We start from the raw sequence: 14,125 nt of genomic DNA on the forward strand, positions 1-14,125 counted from the left end.
GCTGGAGCTCAGAAGTTCAGGCCCACACCTTTGTAATCTTCTCCATCCCAAACCTCCTCTAATCCTAAAACCCAGCAGAGAACAATTATAAAAGCAACAAGGGAGGAGAAGATGAAACATGAGGGTAATCTACCTAGTAATGTAGAAGAAGATCATAAGAGTTTTTTTCAGATATGCAAAAGGTAAAGGAGGTAAAAGTGGACATTAGACTGCTGGAAATTGAGGCGGGAGACATAGTAATGTGGAACAAAGAAACAATGGAGGTACTGAATAGGTACTTTGCATTATTTCACAGTGCAAGACACTAGCAGCATACCAGACTCTTCAAGAGAGATAGGGTGGAGCAGACATCACTAAGGATAAAGTGCTGGGGAAACTGAAAGGTCTAAAGGTGGATATATCACCCATACCAGATGGACTACACCCCGAGATTCTTACGGAGATAGCTCAGGATATTGTGGTGGTGATTTTTCAGGAATCAGCGGCATCCAGGAGGCCCAATGTAAGAACAGAGGGAGGCCGAAGACAGGAAACTATACCTGCAACCAGACTCAAGAGTGCATCTCATCTCTTTGAAAAGATACCTTTCCAAAAAACTCTATTATATCTAGACCTCTTTGGAGGTTGGTAAGTCTGACCTTGGAGGTTGGTAAGATTTCAGAGTTTGTTATTTAAAGATGAGACTGTAGAACGCTTGGAATACAGCTGATTCAGCACAGCTTCATCAAGGGACATCATCCCTGACAAATTGGTCAGGATTCTTTGAGAAGGTGATGAGCAAGTCAGACAAAGAATAGCCAGTGGTCATTATCCAATTAGATTTCAAGAAGGCCTTTGACAAGTGCTGCACAGGAAGCTGCTGGGCACATGGATAGAGGATTGGCTGACTGGCAGAAGGCAGGGAGGGGAGGATAATGGGGTCTTTTTCAGATGGCAGCCAGTGACTAGTGGAGTTCTGCAAAGGCAAATGTATGTTATACATTAACAATCTGGATGAAGGAACTGAGGGCATTGTTGCTAAATTTGCAGATGACGCAAGAATAGGTGGAAGGAAAGGCAGTAGTGAGGAATGGGAAGGCTGTAGAAGGACTTGGATGGAGTAGTACAGAGACAAAGGAGTGGCGGATGGAATACAATATCGGAAAGCGTGAGTCACAGAGTTATCCAGCACAGAATCACCCTTTGGTCCAACTAGATCACGCTGACCATGTTCCCAAACTAAACTAGTCCCAATTGCCTGCATTTGGCCCATATCCCTCTAAAACCTTCCTGTTCATGTACCTATCTAAATGTCTTTTAAACATTGTATCTGTTTCTGCATTCACTATTTCATCTGGAATTTCAGTCTATATACGAACCACTCGGTGTAAAAAAGTTGCCCCTCCTTTCCTTTTTAAAAGTTTTCCTCTCACTTAAAAATATGCCCCCTAGTTTTGAACTCCCCCGCCCTAGGAAAAAGACCTTTGCTATTCACTTTATCTATGCCCTTCATGATTTTATAAACCTTGATTGGTCACCCCTCAACCCCCTACACTCCAGTGATACAAGTCTCAGCCTATTTTTATAACTCAAACCTTCTATTCTTGGTAACTCTTTCAATAAACCCTCTCTAATTTAATATCCTTCCTACAGCTGGGTGACCAGAACTGTACACATTACTTCAGAAGAGGCCTCACCAACGTCATGTACAACCTCAACATGATGTTCCAACTCCTATACTCAAAGGTCTGAGCAACGAAGGCAACATGTTAAAGGCCTTCTTAACCACCTGTGTACATTTAATGCAAATTTCAAAGAATTATGTAACTGAACCCCTAAGTCCCTCTATTGTACAACACTACCCATGGCCCTATCATTAAATGTATAAGTCCTGTCCTTCTTTGTTTTACCAAAATGCAGTACCTTGTATTTATCCAAATTAAAATCCATCCGGCACTCCTTAGCCAATTGACTGAATTGATCAAGATCTCTTTGTAATCTTAAATAGCCTTCTTCACTGTCCACTATACTGCCAATTTTGGTGTCATCTGCAAACTTACTAAACAATGCTCCTTATACTCTCATCCAAATCATTTACATAACCAAACCTTGTGAAACACTGCTGATCACAGGCCTCCAATCCAAAAAACAATCCTCCAGCGCCATCTTCTGTTTCCTACCATCAAGCTAATTGTGTGTCCAATTGGCACGTTCACCCAGAATCCCACGTGCTCTAACTTTACTTGATCCTACATTACCATTCAATTAAAAACCTCACTCTGTGCTGTATTTGGGGTTAAACTTTGAAACTGGAAATAGGTATACAAGAGCCAATTTTTAGCCAGAACAAATAGTAGACACTGCAAAACTGAAATAAACAAATGGTGTTGGAAATCCTCAGCTGCATAGACAGCATCATTGGGAACAGGATGATGGCATTGACCCTTCAGGTTTCTAACCTTTGTCAGAAACCTAGATCTTAAATGTTATGTGACATAGCAGCAATTCCCCTACTAAGGTGCATGGATGCAACACAGATATAGTCCTGTGTTGCATATTGTGAATGTGCAGTCTTGAAGAACAAGTTTATAGAGAAACCAAGCATTGTAAAAACTAGCTATCCACAATAAAATTTTACAGTGAACATTGGTCCCCAACTCTAACACTCTTTAAGAGCACAGTATTTGCCAAGCAAGGGGAAATCTAATTCTTTCTACTGCACTATGTTGAGTTGTGGGCAGTTTGGTAGGAAGAAGAGGCATAGCTTATTTTATGAATCGGGAAAGGTTTCAGAAATCTGAGGCACAAAAGAACTTAGGAGTTCTAATTCAGGAATCTTTTGCGGTTAACATGCAGGTTCAGTTGGCAGTTAGGAAGGCAGATGCAATGTTAGCACTCATTCCGAGAGGGCTAAAGTACATGACTTCAAAGTCTGGTCCTTACCATAGCCCCATAGAACTGTAGCAAAGACTTCTTTTTTGTCATACTCCAACCCTCCTTATAATATAGGCCAATGTGCTATTTACTTTCTTGATTGCTTGCTGTTCCTGCACGCTAATTTCTTGTCTTCCCTGCACAAGTATACCTCTGTTTCTCTGAACATCAACATTCATAAGTTCTGCCAAAAATTCTTTTGACTGAAGTCATATCAGACTCAAAAAAACATTCTGTTTACCTCCCCTCAGATTCTGCTGGATATGTCGAATTTTTCCAGTACTTCCTCTTTTTATTTCAGATTTCCAGCATCCGCAGTATTTTGCTTTTATCTGTGTGTCAGACAGTGGTTGACTGGGGCCCTCCCGAAGTAATGATGCGCATTTGTTAGCAATGTAACGGTTTTATGATTGGAAAGAGCAAATGTTGAAAGGCAAAAGCTTGGTTTTAGTTTAAAAGAATCAAGAAGTAACATTTGCTTAGGAAAAATCCATATATAGGAAAGCTTTTGTTTCAGTTAGCTGTGGACCTGTGTGAGGTCAGATTTAAGAACAGTTTCTCCTGGAGATAGGAGTTAGTTCAGATTAGGAACCATTGTGTAAGAGAATTTCTTTGAAAATTCTAGACCAGAAGTGTTTAGCTATAACCCTAAGAGTTAAGTAAAGCTAAGAAAGATTATGCTCTGTTCTGCGAAGAATGATGAGAAAGACTATCAAGACCAGGCTCTCAAGACCAGGTATCAAAGAAACAATTAAGTCAAACCTAAGGATGTGGTAGTGGAGGGAACTCTCCCTGCTATTGAAGTAAAGTAAGATGACGGTTTTATAACAGATCTAATTTTATTCCACCATGTGTTTTGAAATCTTACCAATAGTGCTATATATCTAGATTTGTTTGTTATATTTTATCTTTATCTGTCTTTTTTTAGTAAACTTCTTTTATTGTTAAGACTACAGCATTGCATGTTAATATTTCAGTGAAATACCACCACATTGAATTTTTAAAAATCCATCTGATCTATCTCTGTCAGTCCAGATGTTCTAGTCGTAACATCAGCTGGGATCACACCACACCACTGACTCATTCTTTCCATTCGCAAATCTCCATGCAAGCTGCCATTCTTCTGTCTCCTCAGTTGCGCTGTTGAGTCAAACAAGAAAATCCACTGACCTAACACACAACCACATAAAGCCAACTGATGCGAACCTGGTGCCACAACATTTACATGACTCTGTTTTTCCAAATGTCTTCTAGGGTATCGGCATGTTTGCCTCATTGAGACTGGCATTGCTGCCATGCTGATTACCATGTTGCAGTGTGTGTGTGTGTTACCATCTATATCAAGTATGGGGGCTTGTTTCGAGTGGTCAGTTGTATGTGAGTTTAGCCATCCTCTGGGCTCACAAGAAGAATTCTTTTGACTAACCAAGATGTAGTTTACTACACCTCTGCGACTATCCACAGGGTGGAAGAGGAGGCTGTACATTATTGCCAAGACTGTTGGGCAACCTAGCCTGAGGTTTGTCTTCCATGAGATTCTACTTTGTTCTCCCACCAAACCCTCATGTCATCATCATAGCAGGTGGCGCTTATTACATTCAATCAGGTATTAACACTTTCAAATCCTTTCAGATATATATTTATGCAGACCATTGTGGGCTTCTTACTCTTACAAGTGAAGTGGGCAACACAGGCAAGGCTGGTATTTGCTGCCCACCCCTAATTACCCCTGAACTGAATAGCTTGCAAGGCCATTTCAAATGGCAATTATGAGTCAACCACAATGCTGACAGTCTGAAGTCACATGTAGCCCACACCAGATAATAAAAGCAGATTACCTTCCCCATTGGGTATTAGTGAATCAGAAGGAGACTTTTTTGACAACAGACAGTGGTTTACCTGTTGCCATTGGGCTAACTTTTTAATTCCAAACATTTTACTGAAATAAAATTTCACCATCTATCATGGTGGGATTTGAATCCATGAATCCATGACCCTTGGAAGAATATGGAAAATAATTTTGAAATAGCAGGTACAATTCTAAAAGGGGTGCGACGTGTACAGATGCCAAATTATCAGAAGTGTCAGAGCAGGTTGAATAAGTGGCTAGTAAAATATACATTATCGTAAGTTTAATATTAAAGGTATAAAGTACAAAGGTGAAGCGGTTAGGTTAAACTCATATAGACCATTGGTTTGGCCTCAACTGAAGTACTGCATCCAGTTCAGGAAAGATGTGAAGGTATTAGAGAGAGGCAGAAAACATTACAAAGTAGCCTCAGGGAACCAAAACATAAGCAAAGGAAACAGATGGAGTAGACTGTTCTCCTTGAAGAAAAGTTAAAGGGAAACTTGATGGAAGTGTTCAATATTATGAGGGGTCTGAACAGAACAGATGGGGAAAGGTACATCTGTATGACTCCTGAGTCTATATGTTGGTAAAATTAAGAAAAATCAATCGCGAGACAAAGAACAACGTTGACATGCAGTGGTTGGAGTCTGATATGCGCTGCCTGACAGGGAGGAGGAGGACAGGGAGGAGGAGATGTTCAAGATGGGATTTGATGATTGTTTGGAAATGAAGAACACGCAGGGGTATGGAGAAGATTAGATTAGATTACTTATAGTGTGGAAACAGGCCCTTCAGCCCAACAAGTCCACACCGACCCGCTGAAGCGCAACCCACCCAGACCCATTCCCCTACATTTACCCCTTCACCTAACACTATGGGCAATTTAGCGTGGCCAATTCACCTAACCTGCACATTTTTGGACTGTGGGAGGAAACTGGAGCACCCGGAGACCCATGCAGACACGGGGAGAATATGCAAACTCCACACAGACAGTTGCCTGAGGCGGGAATTGAACCTGGGTCTCCGGCGCTGTGAGGCAGCAGTGCTAATTGCTTGTATGGAGATACAGCACAGGCACAGTGAAGTGAAGGTCTCCTCTGTGTTGTAACAATTCTGTGACTCTGGGCCTGAAGATGTTGTGGCGTCTCATGTGTGGTCCTGGATATTGCCAGCTTACTCAGGAAAACACAGCCAAGTCTGGTCTTGTTCTCAGTCAATCACGTTTGCTCTACACTATAGAAAAGCCAATGGACAATACTGAGCAGAACAAGTTGTGATTCATTATCCTCTCTTTTTTATCTAGAGATTGAGAAAGACAACAGTAAGGCCCCTGTACCAACTGTGATGAGTTAATTCAGAAACTGGATTAATTCCAGTTTGGATGGTTTACTCAAGGCAGAAAAACTAGCATCCTACAGTACTCCTTTCTCCGTATTCTTCTGCACTGTTGACCCTCTTAACTTTAATTAATGTTTACAACTTGAGGAAAAGGCCTTATTTTTACCACATGTTCAAAACAACAAGACTGTCCATTGACAAGAACTTTGGGGGTGGGTGGGTGGTGAAAGGTCAACATGAGACAAGATGTTGCTAATTGCTAATTCTGTTAATAGGTTATATTCCCTAGTACTATCAATACCAGGCTAGGTTTGAAAATGTTTATATTACTTAATATCAAAACAAACCAATATGCGCACACTTTTCCAGTCATACTGAATAGCTACTTAAAAGCAAAAGGAAACTGAGACAAAAGAACCATTAGGAAACCAAATAAAGCAGAGTTTCTTTTCAGGTTAATGGAATGGAGGGGTAACCTCTTCGACCATTTAATAATGGGCTAATGGAACACTAGAAAGTCTTCTTCCTTTCATTAAGATGTGGGGTCATGTGGACTATTGCATCAATGAGCTGAGCCCAAAGACTGCTGCTTTTCTTCATTAAAGGTTCAGCTTCTTACTTGCTGCTAGCAATACAATCTACACAAGCGGGTTCCAGAAAAATAGATACGTCCCGTTTACAAAGCTAAGTTCATTGGCATTGGAAATGAGTGCTTTAGTTGTTAATGCTGTCAGCTGTACTGCAATGTTGGTGACAATCCAAAATAAACAAAATGGTAGTATGTTCCAACAGATTTGGGAAGGGGCAGTATCTCAGATTTTCTGGTGGTTTATTCAACAATACTGGTTCATACTCCCAGGCTCATATGATGGTGTTATATCCTAACAGGATGTTGCAAATTGCAGATAATCCTTTTGCTTTTTAGCAGCCAGGGCTGGAAAAATGTCATGTGTATATTAGTTTGTTTTGATATTAAATAATCGAAGAGGTCACCCCTCCATTCCATTAACCTGATTTGATTTCTTTTTTTCCTCAGTTTCCTTTGGTGTTAAGCATCTATTCGGTATGGCTGGAAAAATGTCATCCGCGTATTAGTTTATTTTGAAGATTACGTCATTGTTACTTAAAGAAATATGGTAGCCATTTTATATACAGTAAGTCTCACAATCGTTAAATGAATGACTGATCATTTAATCTGATTTCACTGAGGGAAGAATGTTGGTTCAAGTGGAATTTCTGCTCATTCAGTAGCAGACATTGGGTAAGTGTGACAATAAAGAAACAATGGATGGGTCAGGGAGGTGATGATGTGGTCAAGCAAGTTATTGTGAGTGCACATGTGGAAACTGATGCTGCATTATCAATGCTGAGGGGCAGCAGGTAGACTGGAATATGGAGAATGGGCAAAGGACATATCCTTGGGAGGTGCAAGGGATAACTGTGTACAAGCAGAAAAATAAGCCATGTCTAGATAAATGAGAATGGAACCAAAGTAGTTAAAATGGCACAGTGGTTCAGTGGTTAGCATTGATGCCTCACAGCACGATGGACCCGGGTTCAATTCCAGCCTCGGGTGACTGTCTGGGAGGAGCTTGCACATGCTCCCCATGTCTGTGTGGGTTTTCTCCGGGTACTCCAGTTTCCTCCCACATTCCAAAGTTGTGTAGGTTTGGTGGGTTAGCCATGGGAAATGCAGGGTCTGCGGGAGGTGGGTGGGTCTGTGTGGGATGTTTCTGGAGGGTTGTTGTGGAGCAAATGCCCTGCTTCTGCATTGTAGAGATTCTAAGTCATTGGAGATGTATTGGAGGAGAATAGTTTGTCAAAGACAGGTCAAACAGAACAGCAATGACTAGTCTAACTTTGTAATAGTCACATATACGTCATTTATGATGCTGATCAGAGCTGTTTGAACACAATGGCACAGTGGAAATTTGTTTGGAGAGTTTCATGCATGGAGTTCTTGGAAAGATGGTCATGGATTTCAGACAGGAAAAGGAGGTCAGAGATGGGGTAGAGGTTTGTGAGGGCAGTGGGGTTTGAATTTTTTAAAAAAGGTTGAGGCAGGGTTTAACACAGGGGTTTAAGAAGATGGTTTCCAGTAAAAGAATGGCCTGGGCTTTGTCACTGCATTTCAGGATGATCCTGGGCTAGTGAGCACAACCTAACAATGTTTTATGTGGTCTAACCAGGTCTGGCAGGCATGGCTACAACCAATTGTCTGCCAAATTCATTCCGCTCTGTGTTGGAGGGATTCTTGCATGGAGTTCGAGGGAAGGAGTTATGAATTTGCAAAGCAACAACAGATTCAAGGGCTTTGGAGAAGAAAGGGAAGCTGGAGATAAGTTGGGAGTTTGTACTCAGTTAGACTAGGACTATCCGAGGCACTCGGGGAAATGAAGATGGGGGCTGTGCCATGGAAACAGCAAAGGTGACACAGTATAATGATTTCAAAGGAGAACAGAGAATCAAAGTTGGTGGTGAGGTACAGATCAACAGGTTGGTAGCAGCATAAAGACTGCAGTGAATGAAAGACCAAAGGCTGGAAAAGTTGTGATTTTGGAAGTGAATTGGAGAAAATGTTTTCCAGGTGCAGATGGATAGGAGACAGGGCTTGGAAGGGAAGGAGAATGTGGATGGAGAGTAATATAAGGGAGCTTTGAGAAGACTTGTAGCTCAGGTTGAGGTTTTGGATGTAGGTTTGCTTGCTGAGCTGCAAGGTTCATTTCCAGACGTTTCAGTTACCCTACTAGGTACCATCTTCAGTGGACCTCGGGCGAAGCAATGCTGAAAATTCCTGCTTTCTATTTAGATGTTTGAGTTTCTTTGGGTTAGTGATAAAGGATTATTCAGTGATGACCTTTTCTTTGATGGATGGGTTGGGGAGATTATATGGGCGAAAAGATTTAGGGAGGGGAGTGAACAAAGGCGAGAAAGCATGGTAAATCACAATGGTGGTCAAAATCATTACAGATCATAAGTCCCTGTGTGCAGAGGCTCAGTGAGAAAAATGATATGGTACTTATATTCATGTTGAAAGCAAGGTTTTTCAATCACAGAACACGGTGAGAAGCTCAAATGAGGAGGAGTTAGCAAAGAAATAAGGGAACAAGGTATGATTGGAGCCACACTCCCAAGGCGATCATCGTGTCAAAGCAAATCCTGGAAGTGACATCCATCAACTTGAAAACTGATTATTACATTCCCATTTTTCCGGTAGAAACAAAATCTTATCGTTGTATTTTTCTTGGTTTCAAACACGACAAAATTAAAATTAAAGAATGTGTATATTGAGCAAGATATTATTGTACTTTCAGATTTACTCCAGCAATGTAACTAAATGCCACTAGCTACCTGATGAAAGAGCAATGCTCCAAAAGCTTGCGATTCCAAATAAACCAGTTGGTCTATAACCTGGTGTTGTGTGATTTTTAACATTGCTGTTTTAGCTGTTTTACTGCATACTCTGGTATGATGAGCATAATAACTTGCATTTAAAGATTGCAAACAACTATCTCTTTACTCCTTCTCTTCCTTCGTGAAATGAGTGTCATTAGGGATATGACACAAGAACGGCCATTTAGAAATTGCCATTTAAATTTTTTGCAAATTACATGTTTACTCATTTCAGGTACATTGCTCTGATTTTGAGCAGAAAAACTTCATCAAGTGTATACATGGGTCAAGAAAAACACAGTCTGCAGCAAACAAACACTGTGGCTACATCAGGGTTGTCGTAACCCGCCAATTATGGTACTCACAATTAGGCAGATTTTCACTTTGGTTTTACAAATGGTGCTATCTGCCCTTCACTTGTCCAACCAAAATGCTGTCTGCAATAACCAAACTATGTTTCCTACCAAAGTTGGACTCAAAATGTGGTATTGAGAAGGACATACAAATAGGCTTTGACAGGCATTTTGCCAGATGCATTATTTTCTGTAGGCATGAGGGACATAAAGTTTGCAGCAGCTTGTTCCTTATTGTGTCATTCCACCAAATTTGGCAAGCCGCAAGGAAACTTGTTGAGGCTAAAGATCCATCAGCAATTTTGACAATTTTGGTCAGGAAGGCATGTGATGAGGTTTGCCAAATGACGTATGTGATAGCGCTTGAAGATTAACGTCACCAATTGTCAATGCTGGGGAAGTTAAAGTCCTCCATAATGACTACCCTGTTCCTTTCACTCCTACCCAGAATCGTTTTGCCAATTCTCAGGGATCATTATGTAGGGCTTATGCCCGAAAAATTGATTCTCCTGTTCCTTGGATGCTGCCTGACTGGCTGTGTTTTTCCAGCACCAAACTCTTCAAATATGAACACTGTAGTCAGCCCTCCGATGCACTCATAGCGCATTCATCATGTGACAATAATATGGCTTTTCAGGTTGATGCTGCGGTAGTTATCAGCCAGAGCTAGGCATTTTGATTTGAGTGAACATGTAGGTAAAGCAGTACAGAATTTCTACAACAATAATAATGTCTGTGTGTTTCTCTCACCATCATTTTCATCCCAAATTGCTGGAAGCCAGAGACTCATCTAGGGTACATTTTTATTCACAATGTGGATCTCTCTGGTAACTTATTTAAACAACTATTAATCATGTGGTACTAATGCCAGTAACTGGAGGCACCTCAACCAAGCCTGAATCTACTCATGTTCAACTCCATCTCCACTATGGTCAAGTTATCCCAAATCAGGAGCAGCTTCTTTGCCCTCTCCCGCTATCCAGTTGAAGTGCTAAAGCCAAATGTGACATTCCACTGCAAATAACACCTAACTCGATGAAGATCAGGGATTGAGCGTGGAACTTTCTGGATCTATACTGTTCATGGTTAAGTGATACATGAATTATAAAATCATAAAATCTTACAGCACAGCAGGCTATTCACCCAACTTGTCTGTGCCAGTCCTTAAGAAAAGCTATCCACTTGGCTCCACTGCCTTGCTCTGTCCTGGTGCCCCTGCTAATCTTCCCTTACATGAAATCTTCAATTCCATTTTGAAAGCTGTTTTAGAATCTGCATCCAGAGAGCCTTTGAGTACTGCACTCCAGATTATTAACTCATTTTGTAGAAAATGTTCTCATTCTCACCTCAGGTCCTTTGCCAGATATCCCAAACCTGTGAGTTTTTGTGACTAAATCACTGCAGACAATTGCTACATTTTATTTTAACAAAACAGCTCATCAATTTTGATTGCCTCTATTAAATTTCCTCTTAACTTTCTGTGCTGTAAGGACAGTAACCCCAACTTCTCCACCTCTTCACGTTTTCTGCCCTTGCATCACCACACACACATCAAATGGGCTGGTAAGTCATTCTCATCTCTCTTGCAGCATTCATTCTCTCACCATCACGCTACCCAAAGTGTTCACTTACTTCAACTCGTTTCTTCACACCACTCATATTTAAGGATGAGATTGCACTGGAGAGGGGTGCTAGGAGATAGACCAGGATGTTACCTGGGATGGCATAGCTTAGCTATGAAGACAGGCTAGATAAGAGTAGGAAAGGCTGAGAGGAGGAGCTGACTGAGATGTGTAAGATTACTGTACAAGGGGCATTTATAAGCTGATGAGAAAGCAGCTTCCCTTAGTTGAAGAGTCAATAACGAGGTCGGGGGGAGGTACAATTTTACGATGATGGATGGGTTTAAAGGAAACGGAAACAAAAACTTTCGCCCAGAGTCTATTCCATTTGTGAGGTTCCTGCTTCAACTACCCTCCCAGGCAGTCTATTCCATTTGGAATAGACTGCCTGGGAGGGTAGTTGAAGCAGGAACCTCACAAGCTTTACGAAGTACTTGGACGGGCACTTGAAATATCGCTACATTCAAGCTATGAGCCAAGTGCTGGAAAGTGGGACCAGTGTAGATTTAAAGTAGGTGTTATATTTGTAGATTTAATGGGTCAAAGAGCTTCTTGTGACCTGTGAGATTCTATGATTTCGGCTCAATTTTATTCAGGGCTTGCTCAGTTTTCACACTGGCAGGAAAATGTGTGCCATCGCTCAATTACTCAGACTTCAACATTTAACATCTTGTTTTCTCCATTTTTTTCCCCCTTTTATCGAGCACAAACCCACCACAAGAAAGTCAGACAAAGTTTGATTGCCAGGACAGATCGCTTCAGATTCAACTTCAAAGTTTCAGGTCCAGTGACCCTTCTTCCATTCTGAACAAGGTCACAGGACCCGAAACATTAACTGTGCTTTCTCCTCACAAATGCTGCCAGACCTGCTGAGATTTTCCTGCTATTTCTGATTTTGTTTCAGATTTCCAGCATATGCAGTTTAAAGTTAGATTTCCGCACTGCTTCCAACAGTACTGTCAAACTAGCCACTTGTCATGGTTTCAGGATTATCTCAGTGAATCATTCTTAAGTGCTCTCCCAATCTGTAAGGTAATGTCTTGTTATAGTATGATGCCTTCCTCTGGAAAGAAATTTCAAAATGGAGGAAGCTGTTTGGAGGTAAATAGTAGGTCTGGAGCCAAGTCTAAAGAATATGATGGTACAGCACATTGCAACTACTACACTGTTAACACAATGTCATTCAATCTGTTGAGGGATGGATCTTATGCGACTGAGCAGTAATAATATCCTCAGCAAGTGACAACAACATTTACCAGATGAGCTAACCAGGTAATCTCTCAAAATTTACCAGGTGAGCTTTAGCTCAATATCAAGAGGATAAACCTAGTCTCACCTCAGTAATTATTCCATACCTTTAGAGCCTCACTTTGTAGGTCTTCACCAGATGAAGTCATTTCTTGTGGTCTTTCAGTTTTCCTTTTTACCTCTTCCTCATCAGATGAAGCGCCTTTGTCACTGATATTGCTGGCCAACTCACCCAATTTCTTCTTTAGCTTTTCCTCCTCTATGTCCGCATCTGTCAAATCAAGACCTGAGGCTTCTGAATCAACTAGAGATGATGCTGGAAGCCCACCAGAGTTGGCCAATGACTGCAAATTCAATGAGAATTTAAAAAGATTAAACTTAAGTTTTTTACGTGCATCCTACATCCTCAGGTCTCGAAAGGAGCTATTCTTTTGAATATACTGCACAGAAACACGTAATTGGATCTAGCCAGCCTATACTGCTACTTACACTACACCAAAGCTTCCTCCCATCCTTCCTTACTTTAACGACAGCAGCATTATTCCATTTTCATTCCAACATTTATCAAATGTCCTAAATACATCCATACCACTCAACTCAACTGCTCCCATTGATTGCAATTTACAGCTTCTCATTATTCTTTAGGTAAAGAAGTTTTTTGTAACTTCTCTATTTGATTCCTGGGCGACGACCTTACTGAGGGTTCTCCACACCTCTAGCCAACTCTAGTTTAACTCTTCCATGAATGGAAAAATTCCTATGTCTACTTTTTCATAATTTTGAAGGTGTCTATTAAGTTATTCATCAGCTTTCTCTTTTCAAGAGAAAAGAGACCCAATCTTGTTCACCCTTTCCCACAGTTCTGGTATCATTCATAGAGTTATACAGCAGGGAAACAGACCCTTCGGCTCAACTTATCCATGCTGACCAGCTATCCTAAATTAATCTAGTCCCATTTGCCAGCATTTGTTCCATATCTCTTTAAACTCTTTCTATTCATGAACCACCTAGATGCCATTTAAATGTAATTGTAGCCACTTCCATCACTTCCTCTGGCAGCTCATTCCATTAACACACCAGCCTCTGCATGAAAAAGTTGACGCTCAGACCTTTTTTAAATCTTACCCCTCTCACCTTAACCTATGCCCTCTACTTTTGGACTACCCCACCCTGGGAAAAAGGCCTTGATTATGCACCCTTTTGATTTTATATACCTCTATAAGATCACTCCTCAACCTCCTACACTCCAGGGAAAATAGCCCTCGCCTATTCAGCCTCTCCTTATTGCTGAAACCCTCCCACCTTGTCAAAATCCTTGTCAATCTCTTCTGGTTTCAAGTTTGACAACATCTTTCCTTAACATTGAACTATTTATCTGATAAAGTTTTCATAGCGTTTCATTGATT

The 14,125-nt window shown here is 41.0% G+C and overlaps 1 protein-coding gene across 9 annotated transcripts in view; it reads right to left on the bottom strand.

Annotated features, from left to right (window-relative positions):
- Window positions 1–14,125, bottom strand: part of mlphb (melanophilin b) — a 179,761-nt gene that overhangs the window by 18,564 nt on the left and 147,072 nt on the right. For all 9 annotated transcript variants that reach the window (XM_087988757.1, XM_087988758.1, XM_087988756.1 and 6 more), the window contains one exon: window positions 12,827–13,063. In XM_087988757.1, the coding sequence (XP_087844883.1) occupies window positions 12,827–13,063 (237 nt within the window). The remainder of the gene's footprint in view (window positions 1–12,826; window positions 13,064–14,125) is intronic.

This window comes from Chiloscyllium plagiosum, unplaced genomic scaffold (assembly GCF_037043375.1).
Source record: "Chiloscyllium plagiosum isolate Xiang-an unplaced genomic scaffold, Cpla_swu_hap1 HiC_scaffold_7, whole genome shotgun sequence".
In the NCBI taxonomy this organism is placed as follows: Eukaryota; Metazoa; Chordata; class Chondrichthyes; order Orectolobiformes; family Hemiscylliidae; genus Chiloscyllium; species Chiloscyllium plagiosum.